Source organism: Nerophis ophidion, linkage group LG13 (assembly GCF_033978795.1).
Source record: "Nerophis ophidion isolate RoL-2023_Sa linkage group LG13, RoL_Noph_v1.0, whole genome shotgun sequence".
NCBI lineage: Eukaryota > Metazoa > Chordata > Actinopteri > Syngnathiformes > Syngnathidae > Nerophis > Nerophis ophidion.
The window spans coordinates 59,763,517-59,790,540 of NC_084623.1; the positions used below are offsets into that span (position 1 = coordinate 59,763,517).

Here is a 27,024-nt window from a genome sequence, read left to right on the forward strand (position 1 = left end):
AGTATAGGTATACATGTATGTATATATGTATATAAAGGTATATACAGTATAGGTATATATGTATGTATATATGTATATAAAGGTATATACAGTACAGGTGTAATGTGATCAAACTTTCTTGTTCTTGTCAAAAGTCTAGCAGCCGCATTTTGTACCAACTGTAATCTTTTAATGCTAGACATGGGGAGACCCGAAAATAATACGTTACAGTAGTCGAGGCGAGACGTAACAAACGCATGGATAATGATCTCAGCGTCTTTAGTGGACAGAATGGAGCGAATTTTAGCGATATTACGGAGATGAAAGAAGGCCGTTTTAGTAACGCTTTTAATGTGTGCCTCAAAGGAGAGAGTTGGGTCGAAGATAATACCCAGATTCTTTACCGTGTCGCCTTGTTTAATTGTTTGGTTGTCAAATGTTAAAGTTGTATTATTAAATAGAGTTCGGTGTCTAGCAGGACCGATAATCAGCATTTCCGTTTTTTTGGCGTTGAGTTGCAAAAAGTTAGCGGACATCCATTGTTTAATGACCTCCCTGCTTGGTACTCAGCATGGAGGCTTGGAGTTGGGGGTTAAATCACCAAAAATTATATTTAATTCATGTCCACTTTCTCCATTTCTGCATGGATTTTAAGTGAGTTTCTGCAGTTAGTAAAAATATTATTTCAGGTGTTTCTGCAACGTCGGTGAACTTTATGCACCCTTGGATGTCTCTAGCTGCTGTTATTCAGTCCGGCTTGTCAAAACATTTCTTTTGTCTGCTTGCTGACTTCTGGTTTTTCCAGTCTGCCGGCAGCTCAGACAGAACAAGCAGGACTTTGTCCGGCCCAGGCAGGAAGTGGGCGTGTTGCTTTCAAGTCACTTCAGTCCATTTGTGGCACTGAAACTGGAAGAAGCCGGGAGGAAATATCAGAGCTGTCCAATACTTTCTGACAATGTTTGTTACTGGGCTGATTTTAGTCGGGGTGGTAGCAGCAGCTGTGTACTGGTACCAGCAGGTTGTGGTGAAAGGGAAGCAGTGCAGCAGTGGAGTCAGGCTGCATGGCAAGACTGTCATTGTCACAGGTAGGCATGACTTGGCTTCTCTCTTAAACCAGGACCACTTAAGTCTTAAAGGTAGGCATGACTTGGCTTCTCTCTTAAACCAGGACCACTTAAGTCTTAAAGGTAGGCATGACTTGGCTTCTCTCTTAAACCAGGACCACTTAAGTCTTAAAGGTAGGCATGACTTGGCTTCTCTCTTAAACCAGGACCACTTAAGTCTTAAAGGTAGGCATGACTTGGCTTCTCTCTTAAACCGGGACCACTTAAGTCTTAAAGGTAGGCATGACTTGGCTTCTCTCTTAAACCAGGACCACTTAAGTCTTAAAGGTAGGCATGACTTGGCTTCTCTCTTAAACCAGGACCACTTAAGTCTTAAAGGTAGGCATGACTTGGGTTCTCTCTTAAACCAGGACCACTTAAGTCTTAAAGGTAGGCATGACTTGGGTTCTCTCTTAAACCAGGACCACTTAAGTCTTAAAGGTAGGCATGACTTGGGTTCTCTCTTAAACCAGGACCACTTAAGTCTTTCTGCACTTTTTAAAAGTTAGCATGAGGCTGCATGTGATTGTGACAGGTAAGAATGACTTGTATGTGTGTGTATGTATGTATGTATGTATGTGTGTACATGAGTGTTTGTGTGTGTGTGTGTATATGTGTATGTATGTATGTATGTATGTGTGTGTGTGTATGTATGTATGTGTATGTGTGTACATGAGTGTGTGTTTGTGTGTGTATATGTGTGTGTGTGTGTATTTATGTATTTATGTGTGTGTATATGTGTATGTATGTATGTATGTATGTGTGTACATGAGTGTTTGTGTGTGCGTGTACATGTGTATGTATGTATGTATGTATGTGTGTGTGTATGTACATGAGTGTGTACGTGTGTTTGTGTGTGTGTGTGTATATGTGTATGTATGTATGTATGTGTGTGTGTGTGTACATGAGTGTGTGTGTATATATATGTATGTATGTATGTATGTATGTATGTATGTATGTGTGTACATGAGTGTGTGTTTGTGTGTGTGTATACATGTGTATGTATGTATGTGTGTGTGTGTGTGTGTATGTATGTATGTATGTATGTATGTATGTATGTGTGTGTGTGTACATGAGTGTGTTTGTGTGTGTGTATGTATGTATGTGTGTGTGTGTGTGTGTACATGAGTGTGTTTGTGTGTGTATGTATGTGTGTGTGTGTGTGTGTGTGTGTGTGTGTGTGTGTGTGTGTGTGTGTACATGAGTGTGTAGGTGTGTTTGTGTGTGTGTGTATGTATGTATGTATGTATGTATGTGTGTGTACATGAGTGTGTGTTTGTCTGTGTATGTATGTATGTATGTATGTATGTGTGTGTACATGAGTGTGTGTTTGTGTGTGTGTGTGTGTGTGTGTGTGTGTGTACATGAGTGTGTAGGTGTGTTTGTGTGTATGTATGTATGTATGTATGTGTGTGTGTGTGTGTGTGTGTGTGTGTGTGTGTGTGTGTGTGTGTGTGTGTGTGTGTGTGTGTCAGGAGAGTTTAGGCCCTGCCCTCGGGTTATTCTTTCATTTCATCTTCCACTGCTGTTAGTCAGCTGATGAATGTGTTACCATGACGACCAAAAAAAGAAGGAAGTGGTTAGTCTTCCAGTGGTCCTCTGAGATCATCCTCACATTGACTTACATAAATAATACAAGTTGTTTGAGAACGTAGTTGAGAAGATCAATGATATTGATGCCATATTGTCCCAAAACTTCTGACTTCTCCCCCCAGGCAGCAACACGGGCATCGGCAAGATGACGGCCATCGATCTGGCCAGGAGAGGAGCTCGAGTCATTCTGGCATGTCGCAGTCAACAGCGGGGAGAAGAAGCACTTCAAGACGTCAAGAAAGTAAAATACATGTTTACATCATCCACAGTTCTAATATTATTATTAATCCATGTTCAAATATTATTATTAATAATGGTTTGTTAGTAAGACCTCTAATGTAAACATGACACTCCTTTTACACTTCATGTTGTAGTACTACACATTATAGTGTTGTAGTACTACACATCATAGTGTTGTAGTACTACACATTATAGTGTTGTAGTACTACACATCATAGTGTTGTAGTACTACACATTATAGTGTTGTAGTACTACACAGTATAGTGTTGTAGTACTACACAGTATAGTGTTGTAGTACTACACATCATAGTGTTGTAGTACTACACAGTATAGTGTTGTAGTACTACACATTATAGTGTTGTAGTACTACAACACTATAATGTGTAGTACTACAACACTATAATGTGTAGTACTACACATTATAGTGTTGTAGTACTACACATTATAGTGTTGTAGTACTACACATTATAGTGTTGTAGTACTACACATTATAGTGTTGTAGTACTACAATTTATAGTGTTGTAGTACTACACATTATAGTGTTGTAGTACTACAATTTATAGTGTTGTAGTACTACACATTATAGTGTTGTAGTACTACACATTATAGTGTTGTAGTACTACACATTATAGTGTTGTGTCATGTTGTAGTACTACACATTATAGTGTTGTAGTACTACACATTATAGTGTTGTGTCATGTTGTAGTACTACACATTATAGTGTTGTGTCATGTTGTAGTACTACACATTATAGTGTTGTGTCATGTTGTAGTACTCAGTGTAGCATCCCCCGGCCACTGCAACACATGCACTACCTGGAAAAATACGTCATTGGCTAATTTCTCCTGCTGAAAACTACTCTTTCATTTGCTGAAACTCCCTCATTCAATTGTTCTCTCACATCCTAGTCAGCTGGACAGTCACACTATAACAATACTAATACAACAATACTCCCTGCATTACATAACAATACTAATACAACAATACTCCCTGCATTACATAACAATACTAATAAAATAAAAAAATTGATTTATATCGCGCTTTTCTAAACACTCAAAGCGCTCACAGAGAAGTGGGAAGCCATCATACATTCACACAATGGTGGTGGTAAGCTACATCAGTAGCCACAGCTGCCCTGGGGTAGACTGATGGAGGCGAGGCTGCCAGTTTGCACCTACGGCCCCTCCCACCACCTATCATTCATTCATCATTCATTCACCAGTGTGAGCGGCACCGGGGGCAAAGGGTGAAGTGTCCTGCCCAAGGACACAACGGCAGCCATTTTTTGGATGTCAATAAGTAGGAAGCGAACCTGCAACCCTCAATTTTCTGGCCGGCCGCTCTACCCACTACGCCATGCGCCATACTCCCTACATTAACAATACTAATACAACAATACTCCCTACATTGCATAACAATACTAATATAACAATACTCCCCGCATTATTTAACAATACTAATACAACAATACTCCCTACATTACATAACAATACTAATACAACAATACTCCCTACATTGCATAACAATACTAATATAACAATACTACCGCATTATTTAACAATACTAATACAACAATACTCCCTACATTACATAACAATACTAATATAACAATACTACCGCATTATTTAACAATACTAATATAACACTACCGCATTATTTAACAATACTAATACAACAATACTCCCTACATTACATAACAATACTAATACAACAATACTCCCGACATTACATAATACTAATACAACAATACTCCCGCATTATTTAACAATACTAATATAACAATACTCCCGCATTATTTAACAATACTAATACAACAAAACTCCCTACATTACATAACAATACTAATATAACAATACTCCCGCATTATTTAACAATACTAAAACAACAATACTCCCTACATTACATAACAATACTAATACAACAATACTCCCGACATTACATAACAATACTAATATAACAATACTACCGCATTATTTAACAATACTAATATAACAATACTCCCCGCATCATTTAACAATACTAATACAACAATACTCCCTACATTACATAACAATACAAATATAACAATACTCCCGCATTATTTAACAATACTAATATAACAATACTCCCCGCATCATTTAACAATACTAATACAACAATACTCCCTACATTACATAACAATACTAATATAACAATACTCCCGCATTATTTAACAATACTAATACAACAAAACTCCCTACATTACATAACAATACTAATATAACAATACTCCCGCATTATTTAACAATACTAAAACAACAATACACCCTACATTACATAACAATACTAATACAACAATACTCCCGACATTACATAACAATACTAATACAACAATACTCCCGACATTACATAACAATACTCCCTCTATTAAGCAACAACACTGCATGCATTAAATAATAATAATCCCTCCATGAAATAACAATGCTCCCTTATCACATAACAATACTTCCTCCATTACGCCCAACATTATTATTAGTATTTAACATTCCTATTTACCACCTCTGTAACATCTATTTGCTATTAAACACATATTTTGTTTCCAAATAGTATCTTACAGCTGATTAAATACAGTAAAACGTTTTAATTATATATATATATATATATATATAAATACAACAATTGTATTAAAATTATATAATTCTTAATAGGACTATTTGTTAAAGATCCCTAAATATTCAGCACAACAAGTAATTGGTGTCCTCTTGATGTGTTGGAGTTTGGTAATAATCATGTGGTGCCACCAGTACAACACATCTTCAGTTGTGTTCCCCGACGTCATTGGGCGTTCCGGCCATTTATCACAAGACACTCTCTGCCGAGGTTGGCCCACCACAGGCTGATCAGACCTGGGTGCGTGTGGCACGGTGGCACCACGTGGTTATTTGGCAGCCATGCTTCATCCCTGCAGCCACTTGCTGCTACCTTCTGCTGCAGTGGCAAGTTCTTTAACGGACTTATGTCCTCTGAGTCCTACTTCTTTCAGGAGCTTTGTGGTGGAAGTGGCAACAAAGCCCCTGCAGCCCACCTCCACAGGCCACACCTTCACATTCCAGCCCCGAGCCTCTGCTTCAGCTGCCAAGTTGGCATATCGCAGCCTCTTGCGTTCCAATGCTTCATCGATGGCGTCCTCCCATGGGACCGTTAGCTCAAGGATGAAGACACGGCGGCAGGACATTGACCAGAGGACCAGGTCTGGACGCAGGCTGGTTGCTGCAATTCCGAGTGGGAAGATAAGCCTCTGGCTGAGCTCTACCCGCATTTCCCAATCTCGGCCTGCTTTCAGTGTGCCTCAGTCTGGAGGCGATGGCCTGGGCCGCCGTTTCTCTCCTTCCCGGATGAAAGTTGTATTGCGTGAGAAGGTAGTCTGAGCATTTAGAGCAGGGGTCGGGAACCTTTATGGCTGAGAGAGCCAAGAAGCCAAATATTTTAAAATGTATTTCCGTAAGAGCCATATAATATTTTTTTTTAACACTGAACACAACTAAACGCGTGCATTTTTAAGTAAGATCAACATTTCTAGATTATAATAGGTCTCTTATTCTTTGTAATAACATTATTATTCTGAAGCTAAGTGTGGAGGGGGTGTGGCCTGCGGGCCTGCAGCGAAGCGGGGTGTTGCCAGGATCGGCCTCGAAATCAGCAACAGGTGCGTAGATGGCCCACCTGGGCCTTGTTATCTAATCACCCGTCGCTCTGTTATAAGCAGCAGCCAGGAGGAGAGACGGGGTTGGGGCTGGAGCCAGAGCGCGAGCGAGAACGATCAATTGCCGGAAAGCAACTGATAGACTTATTAAAAAATAAAACAATATTGTAACCCTGAAACAGGCTCTCATGTCGGTGGTCTGAAGAACCCCCAGGAGGGCAAACCCCACACTAACCATTAAGAAATAAATAACTTCTTAGCATTAACGCAACTTCTTGAACAGGTGCGGTGGAAAAACGGATGCATGGATTAAAAATGCATGAGAATGTTTTATATTTTGAACGTTATTTTTAACACTGTGATTACAAGTGGAATTATTCATGACTTATCGTGTTAAGCAACGTCAGCTCAGATTTATCTGAGAGCCAGATGCAGTCATCAAAAGAGCCACATCTGGCTCTAAAGCCATAGGTTCCCTACCCCTGATCTAGAGGCATGGCATTGGTGACCGTTAGCTCAAGGATGAAGACACGGCGGCAGGACATTGACCAGAGGACCAGGTCTGGATGCAGGCTGGTTGCTGCAATTCCGAGTGGGAAGATAAGCCTCTGGCTGAGGTCTACCCGCATTTCACAATCTCGGCCTGCGTTCAGTGTGCCTCAGTCTGGAGGCGATGGCCTGGTCCGCCGTTTCTCTCCTTCCCGGATGAAAGTTGTATTGCGTGAGAAGGTAGTCTGAGCATTTAGAGGCATGGCATTGGTGACTACTCTCTTATTCTCAAGTTCGGCAGCCAAGCACTTCAGCACCTGGTTGTGGCGCCAGGTCTATCTCCATTGAGTCGGACTGGTCTTGCAAGCTACCAAGATGTGTTTGAGGGATGCTGGGCCTGTAGACCGGAGACAGGCTGGGTCCTCTCCATACCAGAGATGTAGGTTGGTTGGTGAGGGCAGGACATGATATGTGGCTCTCATGATGAAACTTAGTCTGCTCGACTCCATGCTCCATATTTCGTTCCACGTGGTTGTTCTCCTCTCCACGCCCTCCCACCTCATCCAGAGGCCCTGCTGGGCTTGGGAGACTGCTTTGGCACACCTGGCTGCTTCCTCCTGGTGGTGCGATTCCTCCGCCACCATGTGCCGCCGTTCGGTTGCAGTTGCCTTTTGCCACGTGGGTGTTGTTGCTTCCAAACCAAGACCCCCTCTGCCATACTGGACATGCCCCACTATGTCCTGGTGTCTGAGGGCAGTCTTTGCCAATGCGATTCCATTTCCTCCCTGCCGCTAGGGTTGGAGCAGCACCTCTGACGAATGGATCCCAGGATTCCATTTCCGGCCTTGGTTTGGCACATTTGTACTCCTCCATCTTGCTTGAGAGCGGTAGGGAGAGGTCTCTGCTGCCATACAGGTCTAAGCTGCTAAGAGGTCTGGACAGTCCAAGCCATTTCCTCACTTGTGCATCCACCAGCCTCTCCAGCCGATTGGCATGAAACAGAGCGATCTCCTAGATGGAAATTGACCACATGAGACGGGGCAGCAGACCAAACTGAAAACACCACAGCTTCAGCTTCCCAGGGAGGGCGGTGTTATTGATCTGATGGATTGTATCCTGCCTGAGCTGGTCCACCTGCTTCGAGTCTTTGAGTTCTGCGCTATACCAGCGGCCAAGGCTTTTCATAGGCTTTTCTAGAACTGTTTGTATTGGCTCGATGTTGATGTGGACCATCTCATTGGTGAGCAGGCCCTTGATGATGGAGATCCTGCGGGATTTGCTTGGTTTAACCTTCATTCGGGCACATTTGATGTTTCCCTGGAGTTTATCCAGCAGGCGTTTGGTGCATTGATTGATTGATTGATTGATTGATATTTTTATTAGTAGATTGCACAGTACAGTACATATTCCGTACAATCGACCACTAAATGGTAACACCCCAATAAGTTTTTCAACTTGTTTAAGTCGGGGTCCACATTCATCAATTGATGGTACAAATATATACTATCAACATAATACAGTCATCCATCCATCCATCCATCCATCATCTTCCGCTTATCCGAGGTCGGGTCGCGGGGGCAGCAGCCTAAGCAGGGAAGCCCAGACTTCCCTCTCCCCAGCCACTTCGTCCAGCTCTTCCCGGGGGATCCCGAGGCGTTCCCAGGCCAGCCGGGAGACATAGTCTTCCCAACGTGTCCTGGGTCTTCCCCGTGGCCTCCTACCAGCTGGACGTGCCCTAAACACCTCCCTAGGGAGGCGTTCGGGTGGCATCCTGACCAGATGCCCGAACCACTTCATCTGGCTCCTCTTGATGTGGAGGAGCAGCGGCTTTACTTTGAGTTCCTCCCGGATGGCAGAGCTTCTCACCCTATCTCTAAGGGAGAGACCTGGAAACTCATTTGGGCCGCTTGTACCCGTGATCTTATCCTTTCGGTCATGACCCAAAGTTCATGACCATAGGTGAGGATGGGAACGTAGATCGACCGGTAAATTGAGAGCTTTGCCTTCCGGCTCAGCTCCTTCTTCACCACAACGGATCGATACAACGTCCGCATTACTGAAGACGCCGCACCGATCCGCCTGTCGATCTCACCATCCACTCTTCAGTGGATCTAATACAGTCATCACACAAGTTAATCATCATAGTATATACATTGAATTATTTACATTATTTACAACCCGGGGGGTGGGATGAGGAGCTTTGGTTGATATCAGTACTTCAGTCATCAACAATTGCATCAACAGAGAAATGTGGACATTGAAACAGTGTAGGTGTGACTTAGTAGGATATGTACAGCCAGCAGAGAACATAGTGAGTTCACATAGCATAAGAACAAGTATATACATTAGAAGTACATTTGAGTTGTTTATAATCCGGGGAGATGGGATGTGAATGGAGGAGGGTATTAGTAAAGTGTTGAAGTTGCCTGGAGGTGTTGTTTTAGAGCGCTTTTGAAGGAATATAGAGATGCACTTACTTTTATACCTGTTGGGAGTGCATTCCACATTGATGTGGCGTAGAAAGAGAATGAGTTAAGACCTTTGTTAGATGGGAATCTGGGTTTAACGTGGTTTGTGGAGCTCCCCCTGGTGTTGTGGTTATGGCGGTCATTTACGTTAAGGAAGTAGTTTGACATGTACTTCGGTATCAGGGAGGTGTAGCGGATTTTATAGACTAGGCTCAGTGCAAGTTGTTTTACTCTGTCCTCCACCCTGAGCCAGCCCACTTTGGAGAAGTGGGTTGGATTGAGGTGTGATCTGGGGTGGAGGTCTAAAAGTAACCGGACTAGCATACATTTGTTGTTGTTATTGTCATCATGTCATGTATATGTGTGTGTATGTATGTATCAAGCTGAAGTGACGTGTTGGTTGACAGGAGAGTGGCAGCAGTCAGGTGGTCTTCATGCAGTTGGACTTGGGAAGTCTCAAGTCTGTCCGCAGCTTTGCTGAAACCTTCCTGAGAGACGAGGCCAGACTTGACATCCTCATCAATAACGCAGGTAACATCAACATTTACTACCTTTTAAAAATACCCCAGGATAAAAACTTTGTTTCGTGCAGAAACTGACAGAGAACAGAAAAATAAATGGTAAATGGGTTGTACTTGTATAGCGCTTTTCTACCTTCAAGGTACTCAAAGCGCTTTGACACTACTTCCACATTTACCCATTCACACACACATTCACACACTGATGGAGGGAGCTGCCATGCAAGGCGCTAACCATCAGGAGCAAGGGTGAAGTGTCTTGCTCAGGACACAACGGACATGACGAGGTTGGTTCCAGGTGGGATTTGAACCAGTGACCCTCGGGTTGCGCACGGCCACTTTCCCACTGCGCCACGCCGTCCCTAAAAATAGAATAAAACTTTTCCTTTCTTTGGTTTTGTTTTTGTGACAACTTTTTCTGAAAGTGGCATGTGAAAGTTGTGCTATTTCAGCCAAATATCACAACGTGTACATGTTTGTGTACTACAGTACATTACCCAGAAGGCTTAGCGTCGTGCACATGAACCACTCGTGTGGTTTGATCAATAAAATGCTGACATGTTGTTCAGTCTGAATGAGACACTTGTTGTTCACTACAGACATCTTGGATCGGAGTCTGCACATAATTTCTATTATATTACGATTATTTGACTATAAAATGGTTGCATGGTCAGCAGAATTTACGACGGTTTTCAAACTAAAATATTTGAATGGAAAATCCTTTATTTGATCAAGCTGCCAATGTTTTGTGTTAATATCTACCAGGGTAGTTCCAGTATAGCATCACGGTACTAATCAATCAAAAACGGGACTATACTCTGTTTGAAAAGTACCGTTTTTTTTTTTTTTTTTTTTTAACGAGCATGACAGCGTGTCATCACGTGGTGAACATGCTGGTTTTAGGAGCAGAGGAGCATGTATGGCAGCGCACACACACAGAGTACTTCCAAGCAGACACAGTGTGTAGACAGAAAAGGGAGAATGGACGCATTTTGGTGTAAAAAGTCAAGATAAAAGTGAAGTTCTAACACTGAAACACCCTCAGGAAGAGCTGCTTTAACACATGCGGCTAACATCCATCCGCAGTGTTTTAGCTACTCTAAATAACTAATCCTGGCCTCCATGGCGACAAATAAACTAAGTTTCTTCCAAGTAGTGTTATCACTGGAGGACGCTCACCGGGGTCCAATGTAAACAAATGCCGTGGGTGGATCCACACCTGACATCCACTGTAATGATAGCAAGTACTACAGCGTATCTAGTCGATACTACTATGATTACATCGATATTTTTCATCATTACAAAATCTTTTTTTCCTTTCTAAATAAGTAAATACGTCCCTGGACACATGAGGACTTTGAATATGACCAATGTATGATCCTGTACCTACTTGGTATTGGATCGATACCTATATGTGTGGTATCATCCAAAACTAATGTCAAGTATCAAAGAAGAGAAGACTAAGTGATTATTACATTTGAACAGAAGTGTAGATAGAACATGTTAAACAGAAAACAGGGCGACACCTACCCTTCACATCAGTATTTTTTAACCATATTATTATTGGTTTATTAGGTAACATATTTTATTGTATGATCCTGTAACTACTTGGTATCGGATCCATACCTAAATGTGTGGTATCATCCAAAACTAATGTCAAGTATCAAAGGAGAAGAATAAGTGATTATTACATTTGAACAAAAGTGTTGATAGAACATGTTAAACAGAAAATAAGCAGATATTAACAGTAAATGAACAAGTGGATTAATAATTATTTGGTACAGTTTGTCCCTCATGATGTGTATAAAATAATAGGTGTATAAATGACACAATATGTTACTGCAGACTAATTAGGAGTCTTTGTTTGTTTACTTACTACTAAAAGACAAGTTGTCTAGTATGTTCAACATTTTATTTAAAAGGACTAAATAACAATAATAAACATATGTTTCATGTACACTAACATTTTTTCTTACAATAAGGACAATAATGACCTTTTTTTGTGGTCACCTTTATTTGGAAAAGTATCGAAATACATATTAGTACCAGTACCAAAATATTGGTATGAGGACAACCCAGGTATATGTATATAATGTTTTTGAAAAGCTTTCTACTAAAAGCAAGCACATTTTGTCACTGGGAATAGAATCAAACTTTTTTTATTACCAAACTTTTCTCATTGGAGGACCCTATTAAATTTCTAAGGTTTTATTATTATTATTCTTTATTATTATTCCGCCGCCTCTTTGAGCTGTAATTTGACCTCCTTAACCTGCTTCAAAACTCACCAAATTTGACACACACATCAGGACTGGCGAAAATTGTGATCTAATCAAAAAACCAAAACTCAAAATTGAGCTCTAGCGCCCCCTAGGAAGAAAACACAGACAAAACTGTCTGTAACTTCCAGTAGGAATGTCGTAGAAACATGAAACAAAAACCACTAGGTAGGTCTCAGTTAGACCTATATTTCATATATGCTTACCTCCCAGGTAAAATCAACAGGAAGTTTGCAATTCCCCCTTTAATACAAAAGTTGCCTAAAAAAAAATTCGCTTTTTTTCTAACATGATCTCCTCTGAGGCCATTTGTTGTTTCGGCTTCAAAGAAGCAAGAGAAGAGAGATTGAACCCTTCTGATTACAAGTTGAAGAAATAGTTTTAATTACTGCAACGGTTTTGATTTTATCAGCCTTCAAAGAACCGTTGTGCTGAAAACCATTTCAAAGATGGCCACTGTGAGGGAGACGTTTTTTTTCCCCGTTTTTTCCCCTACCGTCTGCTGCTGTTGCGCACGCACCAACATTGGTGGAGGAGGGGCTGTGATGGTCTATACCAAGATGGCTGCCAGGTGCCGTAGTTTTAAAGTTGTGCTTTGCCTGCATATCGTAAAAAAAAAACATCCGACATTCTTTATTTTAGGTACTTACATATGGTGCCTGACTGTTGTGGCCTTTTAAGGCCATCTGCACTTTTTATGCTACGGTAAAGACAATGAATGGCCCGGTTTTGATTTTATTAGCCTTCAAAGAACCGCTGTGCTGAAAAACATTTCTAAGATGCGCTCAAGCAGAGAGATGGACGTTTTTTTCTTTTTTTTGTCCGACCGCTCCCAGTATGTCATTTTATAAATGGCATAAACGCACCAGTCACACAATATTTGAATAATATTAACATTAGTTGTGCTTCGCCCTCGTGTGAAATATTTGTTAAGATGGCTGCCGGCTAGCTAGCGCTTATCCGGGCTTGGGTCGCGGGGGCAGCAGCCAAAGCAGTCCCGTCCATCTGTGCTTGCAGCTTTAATTTTTTTCTTGTTTTTTCCTTGACTCCTTTGATTAAACATTGAACTGTACTGTGCAATCTACTAATAAAAGTATCAATCAATCAATCAAAATGTTTAAGAACTTTTTTCGATGGATGTTATGATTGGGACGTTGACGACTCTGCTTTCTGCGGCCCAGGTGTTTACCTGCAGGGCCGCACAGAGGACGGTGTGGGCATGATGTTTGGCGTCAACCACCTGGGACACTTCCTGCTCACCAACCTGCTGCTGGAGCGCCTGAAGGAGTGCCAACCCAGTCGCGTGGTCAACGTGTCGTCCGTGGGGCACAACTTTGGAAAAATCGACTTTGATTGCCTGACCAAGAACAAAGCTCTGGGTCTGGGGACGTCCTTCACCCAGGTCATGCAGGTCTACTCGGACAGCAAACTCTGCAACGTCCTCTTCACTCACCACCTGGCCAAGAGGCTGCAAGGAAGCCAAGTCACCTGCTACTCGCTCCATCCAGGTATGTACTCACTGACTACTCTCTAGTCTTTAGAAATATGTACCGCCTTTAAATGATGACAGCTAGTGTGGACGTGATTACCTCATGTTTGGGAGAGAGGTTGGAAAATGTGAGATTTGTGCAATTTGGAAAAAAAAAAAGATCATTCATTTGGAATGGGGAAAATGTCCCTAAAAACTGGGAATTTTAGGAAATCCGGGAGGTTTTTTTCTATAATAGTTGGAAGGGAGCACACAATTCTTGAACAGACTGAATATTTTCAAGTTGGAACAGTTTGGATCAGATAAACATTCTGAGAGTTGTGGAACTTTGAAACATTTCCCATTCACTTCAATGGAAATTTCATGGAAATTAAGGAATTTATTTGTAAAATGTAAAATTCTGAATGGTTGGTGTTGGATTTTTTCAAATAAGCCGAAATATGTTGAAGTAGTAACTTTTTTTATTGAGAAATGGTATAACGGAATTCCTGGAATTTTGGGAAAACTGGGAATTTTTATGTTTCAAAAACAACTTTTTTTTTGGTCCTGATTAAGAGGAATGTTTTGACGGATTAATGGTTGAAGTGGGTTGAAAAATGTGGAAGGAGTCGTCGGTGGAAGAAGGGTTGGAAAACAACGGGGATTCTTGGAATTCCTGGAATTTTTTTGAACTTGTAAAAGTGTTAGTTGTAATGTCCAGGATGAGTGGAATGTGTTGATGTTGGAATGCTTTGAATAGCTTGAAAAATGTGATATTTGTGCAACTTGGAAAAAAAAGATCATTCATTTGGAATGGGGAAAATGTCCCTAAAAACTGGGAATTTTAGGAAATCCGGGAGTTTTTTTTCTACAATAGTTGGAAGGGAGCACACAATTCTTGAAGAGACTGAATATTTTCAAGTTGGAACACTTTGAATCAGATAAACATTGTGGGAGTTGTGGAATTTTGAAACATTTCCCATTCACTTCAATGGAAATTTCATGGAAATTAAGGAATTTATTTGTAAAATGTAATATTCTGAATGGTTGGTGTTGGATTTTTTTAAATAAGCCGAAATATGTTGAAGTAGTAACTTTTTTTCATTGAGAAATGGTATAACGGAATGCCTGGAATTTCGGGAAAACCGGGAAATTTTCTGGTTCAAAAACAACTTTTTTTTTGGTCCTGATTAAGAGGAATGTTTTGACGGTGCAAAGGTTGAAGTGGGTTGAAAAATGTGGAAGGAGTCGTCGGTGGAAAAAGGGTTGGAAAACAACGGGGATTCTTGGAATTCCTGGAAGTTTTTTGAACTTGTAAAAGTGTTAGTTGTAATGTCCAGGATGAGAGGAATGTGTTGATGTTGGAATGCTTTGAATAGTTTGAAAAATGTGGGAATTGTGCAAGTTGGAAAAAAAAAAGATCATTCATTTGGAATGGGGAAAATGTCCCTAAAAACTGGGAATTTGAGGAAATCCGGGAGTTTTTTTTCTATAATAGTTGGAAGGGAGCACACAATTCTTGAAGAGACTGAATATTTTCAAGTTGGAACAGTTTGGATCAGATAAACATTGTGGGAGTTGTGGAACTTTGAAATATTTCCCATTCACTTCAATGGAAATTTCATGGAAATTAAAGAATTTATTTGTAAAATGTAATATTCTGAATGGTTGGTGTTGGATTTTTTTCAAATAAGCCGAAATATGTTGAAGTAGTAACTTTTTTTTTATTGAGAAATGGTATTACGGAATTCCTGGAATTTTGGGAAAACCGGGAATTTTTATGTTTCAAAAACAACTTTTTTTTTGGTCCTGATTAAGAGGAATGTTTTGACGGATTAATGGTTGAAGTGGGTTGAAAAATGTGGAAGGAGTCGTCGGTGGAAAAAGGGTTGGAAAACAACGGGGATTCTTGGAATTCCTGGAAGTTTTTTGAACTTGTAAAAGTGTTAGTTGTAATGTCCAGGATGAGTGGAATGTGTTGATGTTGGAATGCTTTGAATAGCTTGAAAAATGTGAGATTTGTGCAACTTGGAAAAAAAAGATCATTCATTTGGAATGGGGAAAATGTCCCTAAAAACTGGGAATTTTAGGAAATCCGGGAGGTTTTTTTCTATAATTGTTGGAAGGGAGCACACAATTCTTGAACAGACTGAATATTTTCAAGTTGGAACACTTTGGATCAGATAAACATTGTGGGAGTTGTGGAGCTTTGAAACATTTCCCATTCACTTCAATGGAAATTTCATGGAAATTAAGGAATTTATTTGTAAAATGTAAAATGCTGAATGGTTGGTGTTGGATTTTTTCAAATAAGCCGAAATATGTTGAAGTAGTAACTTTTTTTTATTGAGAAATGGTATAACGGAATGCCTGGAATTTCGGGAAAACTGGGAATTTTTCTGGTTCAAAAACAACTTTTTTTTGGTCCTGATTAAGAGGAATGTTTTGACGCTGCAACGCTCGAAGTGGGTTGAAAAATGTGGAAGGAGTCGTCGGTGGAAAAAGGGTTGGAAAACAACGGGGATTCTTGGAATTCCTGGAATTTTTTTGAACATGTAAAAGTGTTAGTTGTAATGTCCAGGATGAGTGGAATGTGTTGATGTTGGAATGCTTTGAATAGCTTGAAAAATGTGGGAATTGTGCAACTTGGAAAATGTCCCATTCATTTCAATGGTAATTTCCTGGAAATTTGGGGAAAAGCAGGATTTAAAAAAAATGATTAGGAGCATGAATGTCCTGAATTGGTTGGTGTTGGAATTGTTGAAATGGGTCAAGAAATGTTGAAATAGTAACAGTTTTTAATTGAAAAATAGTATTATGGATTTTTGGGAAATTTGGGAATTTTTGCAGTTCTTAAACCAAGTAGTTTTTTGTCCTGACTGACAGGAATGTTTAGACAGTGGAACGCTTCAAATGGGATGAAAAATGTGAAAGGAGTCATCGCACTGAAACGTTGGAAAGTAGGTTACAAAAACAGGAACTCCTGGAAATTCTTTGAACGTGGAAAAATGGTTGTTTGAATTTCCAGGATGAGTTGAATGTGTTGAAGGTGGAATGTTTTGAATCACTTGAAGAATGTGGGAATTGTGGAAGTTGGAAAAAATGGATCATTCATTTTGAATGGGGAAAATGTCCCTGAAAACTGGGAATTCTAGGAAATATGGGAATTGTTTTTACAATTGTTGAAGTAGAACACACAATTCCTGAACAGGCTGAATATTTGAAGTTGGAACCGTTTGAATCAAATAAAAAATGTGGGAGTTGTGGAACTTTGAAAATGTTCCATTCGTTTCAATAGGAAGTTCATGGAAATTTGGAAATTTCATGGAATTTTTGGAAAATGCTCTGAATGAGTTGAAATGGTTGGTGTTGGAATTTGTCAACACGGTCGAGAAATGTTGAAGTGGGAACACTTTTCATTGAGAAATGGTATTACGGAATTTAGGGAAAACTGGGAATTTTTCTGGTTCAAAAACAACTTTTTTTTTGGTCCTGATTAAGAGGAATGTTTTGACGCTGCAACGCTTGAAGTGGGTTGAAAAATGTGGAAGGAGTCGTCGGTGGAAGAAGGGTTGGAAAACAACGGGGATTCTTGGAATTTCTGGAATTTTTTAAACTTGTAAAAGTGTTAGTTGTAATGTCCAGGATGAGTGGAATGTGTTGATGTTGGAATGCTTTGAATAGCTTGAAAAATGTGGGAATTGTGCAACTTGGGAAATGTCCCATTTATTTCAATGGGATTTTCCGTGAAATATTATGGAAATTTCATGGAAATCTGGAAATTGCGCAAAAAGCGTGAATTTTTTGGGGAAAATGCCAAATAATTTGAATGTAGAACGACTGTAAGAATAGTTTGAATGTTGGAATGGTTTCAATGTTGAAGAGTTTGAATTTCCAAGAAAACCGGAATTATGTTATGAAGTTGTGAAAGTGTTAGTTGGAAAGTCCAGGATGAGTGGAATGTGTTGATGTTGGAATGATTTGAATAGCTTGAAAAATGTTGGAATTGTGCAACTTGGAAAATGTCCCATTCATTTCAATGGTAATTTCCTGGAAATTTGGGTATTTGGGGAAAAGCAGGATTTAAAAAAAATGATTAGGAGCATGAATGTCCTGAATTGGTTGGTGTTGGAATTGTTGAAATGGGTCAAGAAATGTTGAAGTAGTAACAGTTTTTAATTGAAAAATAGTATTATGGACTTTTGGGAAATTTGGGAATTTTTGCAGTTCTTAAACCAAGTAGTTTTTTGTCCTGACTAACAGGAATGTTTAGACAGTGGAACGCTTCAAATGGGATGAAAAATGTGAAAGGAGTCATCGCACTGAAACGTTGGAAAGTAGGTTACAAAAAACAGGAACTCCTGGAAATTCTTTGAACGTGGAAAAATGTTTGTTTGAATTTCCAGGATGAGTTGAATGTCTTGAAGGTGGAATGTTTTGAATCACTTGAAGAATGTGGGAATTGTGGAAGTTGGAAAAAATGGATCATTCATTTTGAATGGGGAAAATGTCCCTGAAAACTGGGAATTCTAGGAAATATGGGAATTGTTTTTACAATTGTTGAAGTAGAACACACAATTCCTGAACAGGCCGAATATTTTGAAGTTGGAACCGTTTGAATCAAATAAAAAATGTGGGAGTTGTGGAACTTTGAAAATCTTCCATTCTTTTCAATAGGAATTTCAAGGAAATTTGGAAATTTCATGGAATTTTTGGAAAATGCTCTGAATGAGTTGAAATGGTTGGTGTTGGAATTTGTCAAATCGGTCGAGAAATGTTGAAGTGGGAACACTTTTCATTGAGAAATGGTATTACGGAATTTCTGGAAAACCCGGGAATTTTTCTGGTTCAAAAACAACTTTTTTTTTGGTCCTGAATAAGAGGAATGTTTTGACGGATTAATGGTTAAAGTGGGTTGAAAAATGTGGAAGGAGTCGTCGGTGGAAGAAGGGTTGGAAAACAACGGGGATTCTTGGAATTCCTGGAAGTTTTTTAAACTTGTGAAAGTGTTAGTTGTAATGTCCAGGATGAGTGGAATGTGTTGATGTTGGAATGCTTTGAATAGCCTCAAAAATGTGGCAATTGTGCAACTTGGAAAATGTCACATTCATTTCAATGGTAATTTCCTGGAAATTTGGGGAAAAGCAGGATTTTTAAAAAATGATTAGGAGCATGAATGTCCTGAATTGGTTGGTGTTGGAATTGTTGAAATGGGTCAAGAAATGTTGAAGTAGTAACAGTTTTTAATTGAAAAATAGTATTATGGATTTTTGGGAAATTTGGGAATTTTTGCAGTTCTTAAACCAAGTAGTTTTTTGTCCTGACTGACAGGAATGTTTAGACAGTGGAACGCTTCAAATGGGATGAAAAATGTGAAAGGAGTCATCGCACTGAAAAAGGTTGGAAAGTAGGTTACAAAAAACAGGAACTCCTGGAAATTCTTTGAACGTGGAAAAATGGTTGTTTAAATTTCCAGGATGAGTTGAATGTGTTGAAGGTGGAATGCTTTGAATCACTTGAAGAATGTGGGAATTGTGGAAGTTGGAAAAAATGGATCATTCATTTTGAATGGGGAAAATGTCCCTGAAAACTGGGAATTCTAGGAAATCTGGGAATTATTCTTACAATTGTTGAAGTAGAACACACAATTCCTGAACAGGCCGAATATTTAGAAGTTGGAACCGTTTGAATCAAATAAAAAATGTGGGAGTTGTGGAACTTTGAAAATGTTCCATTCGTTTCAATAGGAAGTTCATGGAAATTTGGAAATTTCATGGAATTTTTGGAAAATGCTCTGAATGAGATGAAATGGTTGGTGTTGGAATTTGTCAAATCGGTCGAGAAATGTTGAAGTGGGAACACTTTTCATTGAGAAATGGTATTACGGAATTTCGGGAAAACTGGGAATTTTTCTGGTTCAAAAACAACTTTTTGTTTGGTCCTGATTAAGAGGAATGTTTTGACGGTGCAAAGGTTGAAGTGGGTTGAAAAATGTGGACGGAGTCGTCGGTGGAAAAAGGGTTTGAAAACAACCGGGATTCTTGGAATTCCTGGAAGTTTTTTGAACTTGTAAAAATGTTAGTTGTAATGTCCAGGATGAGTGGAATGTGTTGATGTTGGAATGCTTTGAATAGCTTGAAAAATGTGGGAATTGTGCAACTTGGAAAAAAAAAATCATTCATTTGGAATGGGGAAAATGTCCCTAAAAACTGGGAATTTTGGGAAATCTGGGATTTAAAAAAAAATTATTGTTGGAAGGGAGCACACAATTCTGGAACAGACTGAATACTACTACTAATCACTACCAACTACTACTACTAATCACTACCAACTACTACTACTAATCACTACCAACTACTACTACTAATCACTACTAACTACCACTAACAGTCACTACTAACTACTATTACTAATCACTACTAACTACTACTACTACTACCAGTATTGCTACTAACTATTTCTACCAATCACTACTAGTTATCCATCCATCCATCTTCAACCACTTATCCGGAATCTGGTCACAACTTCTCAGTAATTACACTAATTAATGCATGACTGGTGGTGGAGCAAGTCATGAGGACTGAGGTTGCGTGTTGAAGTCCAGCCACAAAAGCAGCTCAGATAAGGAAGCCTTGAAGGGTTGAGCATCAGATCTTATCCTCTTCTGGAATGTCAGCTGAACTTAAGTCACCTTTTTTCTCCATCAGTAACATACATCCACTACTGGTGTGGGTTCAGTCCAACATAGCCTCCATCAGTAACATACATCCACTACTGGTGTGGGTTCAGTCCAACATAGCCTCCATCAGTAACATACATCCGCTACTGGTGTGGGTTCAGTCCAACATAGCCTCCATCAGTAACATACATCCGCTACTGGTGTGGGTTCAGTCCAACATAGCCTCCATCAGTAACATACATCCACTACTGGTGTGGGTTCAGTCCAACATAGCCTCCATCAGTAACATACATCCGCTACTGGTGTGGGTTCAGTCCAACATAGCCTCCATCAGTAACATACATCCGCTACTGGTGTGGGTTCAGTCCAACATAGCCTCCATCAGTAACATACATCCACTACTGGTGTGGGTTCAGTCCAACATAGCTTCCATCAGTAACATACATCCACTACTGGTGTGGGTTCAGTCCAACATAGCCTCCATCAGTAACATACATCCACTACTGGTGTGGGTTCAGTCCAACATAGCCTCCATCAGTAACATACATCCACTACTGGTGTGGGTTCAGTCCAACATAGCCTCCATCAGTAACATACATCCACTACTGGTGTGGGTTCAGTCCAACATAGCTTCCATCAGTAACATACATCCACTACTGGTGTGGGTTCAGTCCAACATAGCCTCCATCAGTAACATACACCCACTACTGGTGTGGGTTCAGTCCAACATAGCCTCCATCAGTAACATACATCCACTACTGGTGTGGGTTCAGTCCAACATAGCTTCCATCAGTAACATACATCCACTACTGGTGTGGGTTCAGTCCAACATAGCCTCCATCAGTAACATACATCCACTACTGGTGTGGGTTCAGTCCAACATAGCCTCCATCAGTAACATACATCCACTACTGGTGTGGGTTCAGTCCAACATAGCCTCCATCAGTAACATACATCCACTACTGGTGTGGGTTCAGTCCAACATAGCCTCCATCAGTAACATACATCCACTACTGGTGTGGGTTCAGTCCAACATAGCCTCCATCAGTAACATACATCCACTACTGGGGTGGGTTCAGTCCAACATAGCCTCCATCAGTAACATACATCCACTACTGGTGTGGGTTCAGTCCAACATAGCCTCCATCAGTAACATACATCCACTACTGGTGTGGGTTCAGTCCAACATAGCCTCCATCAGTAACATACATCCACTACTGGTGTGGGTTCAGTCCAACATAGCCTCCATCAGTAACATACATCCACTACTGGTGTGGGTTCAGTCCAACATAGCCTCCATCAGTAACATACATCCACTACTGGTGTGGGTTCAGTCCAACATAGCCTCCATCAGTAACATACATCCGCTACTGGTGTGGGTTCAGTCCAACATAGCCTCCATCAGTAACATACATCCGCTACTGGTGTGGGTTCAGTCCAACATAACCTCCATCAGTAACATACATCCACTACTGGTGTGGGTTCAGTCCAACATAGCCTCCATCAGTAACATACATCCACTACTGGTGTGGGTTCAGTCCAACATAGCCTCCATCAGTAACATACATCCGCTACTGGTGTGGGTTCAGTCCAACATAGCCTCCATCAGTAACATACATCCACTACTGGTGTGGGTTCAGTCCAACATAGCCTCCATCAGTAACATACATCCACTACTGGTGTGGGTTCAGTCCAACATAGCCTCCATCAGTAACATACATCCACTACTGGTGTGGGTTCAGTCCAACATAGCCTCCATCAGTAACATACATCCACTACTGGTGTGGGTTCAGTCCAACATAGCCTCCATCAGTAACATACATCCACTACTGGTGTGGGTTCAGTCCAACATAGCCTCCATCAGTAACATACATCCACTACTGGTGTGGGTTCAGTCCAACATAGCCTCCATCAGTAACATACATCCACTACTGGTGTGGGTTCAGTCCAACATAGCCTCCATCAGTAACATACATCCACTACTGGTGTGGGTTCAGTCCAACATAGCCTCCATCAGTAACATACATCCACTACTGGTGTGGGTTCAGTCCAACATAGCCTCCGTCAGTAACATACATCCACTACTGGTGTGGGTTCAGTCCAACATAGCCTCCATCAGTAACATACATCCACTACTGGTGTGGGTTCAGTCCAACATAGCCTCCGTCAGTAACATACATCCACTACTGGTGTGGGTTCAGTCCAACATAGCCTCCGTCAGTAACATATATCCACTACTGGTGTGGGTTCAGTCCAACATAGCCTCCATCAGTAACATACATCCACTACTGGTGTGGGTTCAGTCCAACATAGCCTCCATCAGTAACATACATCCACTACTGGTGTGGGTTCAGTCCAACATAGCCTCCATCAGTAACATACATCCACTACTGGTGTGGGTTCAGTCCAACATAGCCTCCATCAGTAACATACATCCACTACTGGTGTGGGTTCAGTCCAACATAGCCTCCATCAGTAACATACATCCACTACTGGTGTGGGTTTAGTCCAACATAGCCTCCATCAGTAACATACATCCACTACTGGTGTGGGTTCAGTCCAACATAGCCTCCATCAGTAACATACATCCACTACTGGTGTGGGTTCAGTCCAACATAGCCTCCATCAGTAACATACATCCACTACTGGTGTGGGTTCAGTCCAACATAGCCTCCATCAGTAACATACATCCACTACTGGTGTGGGTTCAGTCCAACATAGCCTCCATCAGTAACATACATCCACTACTGGTGTGGGTTCAGTCCAACATAGCCTCCATCAGTAACATACATCCACTACTGGTGTGGGTTCAGTCCAACATAGCCTCCATCAGTAACATACATCCACTACTGGTGTGGGTTCAGTCCAACATAGCCTCCATCAGTAACATACATCCACTACTGGTGTGGGTTCAGTCCAACATAGCCTCCATCAGTAACATACATCCACTACTGGTGTGGGTTCAGTCCAACATAGCCTCCATCAGTAACATACATCCACTACTGGTGTGGGTTCAGTCCAACATAGCCTCCATCAGTAACATACATCCACTACTGGTGTGGGTTCAGTCCAACATAGCCTCCATCAGTAACATACATCCACTACTGGTGTGGGTTCAGTCCAACATAGCCTCCATCAGTAACATACATCCACTACTGGTGTGGGTTCAGTCCAACATAGCCTCCGTCAGTAACATATATCCACTACTGGTGTGGGTTCAGTCCAACATAGCCTCCGTCAGTAACATACATCCACTACTGGTGTGGGTTCAGTCCAACATAGCCTCCGTCAGTAACATACATACACTACTGGTGTGGGTTCAGTCCAACATAGCCTCCGTCAGTAACATACATCCACTACTGGTGTGGGTTCAGTCCAACATAGCCTCCGTCAGTAACATACATCCACTACTGGTGTGGGTTCAGTCCAACATAGCCTCCGTCAGTAACATACATCCACTACTGGTGTGGGTTCAGTCCAACATAGCCTCCGTCAGTAACATACATCCACTACTGGTGTGGGTTCAGTCCAACATAGCCTCCGTCAGTAACATACATCCACTACTGGTGTGGGTTCAGTCCAACATAGCCTCCATTAGTAACATACATCCACTACTGGTGTGGGTTCAGTCCAACATAGCCTCCGTCAGTAACATACATCCACTACTGGTGTGGGTTCAGTCCAACATAGCCTCCATAGGTAACATACATCCACTACTGGTGTGGGTTCAGTCCCTAATTATCACCTTTGACATGTGAAATGTTAATTCTGCGACACCCTCAAATAGTTGAATATTCCAGACTCCAGAGGCAGTGGCATATAAGCCACACCCACTACATTTTAGAAGGGAAGTAGTTTATTAGTCGCCGCAGAATATAAGTCACAGATATGTTGTCAAATGATTTATCTACACAGTTATTTATTAACATACCTTAATTGTTTCCAGATACTGTCTGTAACAGGGCAGTAAAACGGATGATCAAGCAAAACAGAAGTCATGGTCATGGACCCGCTAGCTGCGCAAGCTAGCTCACTATTCGGCTAAACTAGACTCAATAATTCCACGCTGAAACTTTGGTGAATTTACTGAGGAATTTGTGAAAGTGAAACAATACAAAAAGACTGTGAGTTAATAATGCTAACACAGTCACTTGTGAAGGTGTTAGCATATTAGCTAATGCCAACAACGCAAGCTTAAATACTTTATGATAGCTCGTACAAATATGCATGTATATATATATATATATATATATATATATATATATATATATATTTATATATATATACATATATACACACACTTATATATACTGTATATATATATATATATATATATATATATATATATATTTATATACACACACACATATACACATACATATATACATACACATACAAATACTTATATACATACATATACATCTATACATACATATACACATACCTGTATACATATATATACAGTATATATATATATGTGTGTGTGTGTATATATATATATATATATATATATATATATATATATATATATACACACATACATAGGTACATACACATACATATACTTATATACATACATACATACATATTTATATATATATATACACATACATATACTTATATACATACATATACACATACGTATATATATATATATGTATGAGTATATATATATATATACTCATACATTTACATATACATAAACATACATACATACATACACATACATAAATACATACATAAACACATACCTGTACATATACATGCATATACATATATACATACATATACACATATATATACACATACATTTACATATACATAAACACATACATATATACATACATACACGTATACCTGTACAAACAAATTTACTGTACATACATATCCATATATACACGTGTACACACATATATATATATATAAATATATATATATAAATACATACACGTATACATATAGATATGTATATACATTCACGTACAGTATATACATACATATGTACATATATACATATATATATGTACATACATACACATATACATATAGATATGTACATACATACATACACACACGTATATACATACATATGTACATACATACACGTATACATATGGATATGTACATACATATATCTAGATCTACATACATATGTACATACATACACGTATAGATATGTACATACATACACGTACACATATAGATATGTACATACATACATATAGATATGTACATACATACATATAGATATGTACATACATACATACATACATACATCTAGATATGTATATACATATATACACGTATACATATAGATATACATACATACATCCAGATATACATACATATACATATACATATATATATATATATATATATATATATATATATATACTGTATATATATATATATATATATATATATATATATACATATATATATATATATATATATATATACATATACATTGAGGTTTGTGTTGTTTCCCCTGCAGGAGCGATCAACTCGGACTTAGCCAGGAACGTCAGCAGCGTCCTGCAGATTCTGTTGAGGCCGGTGACGGTCTTCTTCTTCAAAAACACGGTGCAGGGCTCCCAGACCACTCTCCACTGTGCTCTGCAGGAGGGAATCGAACCTCTCAGTGGGCGCTACTTCTCCAACTGCACGGTGCGGGAAGTCTTCGCCAAGGCCAAAGACGACGGGGCGGCCAAGAAACTGTGGGAGATCAGCGAGAAAATGTGCGCTCTGGCATGAAAGACTCTTGGCTGACCTGCGAGATGGAATAAAGATGTTCTCCTTCCTTCCTTCTTTCAAGCTTATTTAATGACAGACATTATGTCCATCACACCATCTTTTCATTCAACTACCTTTAGTCAAAAACATTTTATTTGTGTTATTGACAGGACCTCACAAGGTTGTCAACTCCCTTCAAAAGAAACAACTGGCTTCCTGAAGTTGTTTTATTTTTATTTGGATCTTTTACACATCATTTGGACTAACAGGACTAAAGTTACGGCCAAAAAGACAGCAAAAATGTACCTGAAAAAACACTTTTCCCCCCAGAATACTCAAAAGGGTTCGATTTTGTGAAACATTTTTTATACTAACTGACTCAAACCGGACTAAAGCCAGTTGTTGTCATTTGAAAGTAATCCAACCATCGAATGCTTTATTTGGCTGTGAAATATAACAATTAAAAATAATTAAAGTAGCAATGATTGTCACACACACACACACACACACACACACACACACACACACACACACACACACACACACACACACACACACACACACACACACACACACACACACACTAGGTGTGGGGAAAAATGTGTCCTTTGCATTTGACCCATCACCCTTGTTCACCCCCTGGGAGGTGAGGGGAGCAGTGAGCAGCAGCAGTGCCGCGCCCGGGAATCATTTTTTGGTGATTTAACCCCCAATTCCAAGCCTTGATGCTGAGAGCCAAGCAGGGAGGTCATGGCTCCCATTTTTAGTCTTTGGTATGACTCGGCCGGGGTTTGAACTAACAACCTACTGATCT

General features: G+C 40.0%; 1 protein-coding gene across 1 annotated transcript; it reads left to right on the forward strand.

Annotated features, from left to right (window-relative positions):
* Positions 1-799: 799 nt before the first annotated feature.
* On the forward strand, positions 800-26,277 carry LOC133564814 (dehydrogenase/reductase SDR family member 13-like). The gene is made up of 5 exons (XM_061919320.1): positions 800-1,064; positions 2,798-2,916; positions 9,941-10,064; positions 13,512-13,838; positions 25,972-26,277. The coding sequence occupies exons 1-5, from the start codon at positions 935-937 to the stop codon at positions 26,229-26,231; spliced, it is 960 nt and encodes a 319-aa protein (XP_061775304.1). The 5' UTR covers positions 800-934; the 3' UTR covers positions 26,232-26,277.
* Positions 26,278-27,024: the final 747 nt, after the last annotated feature.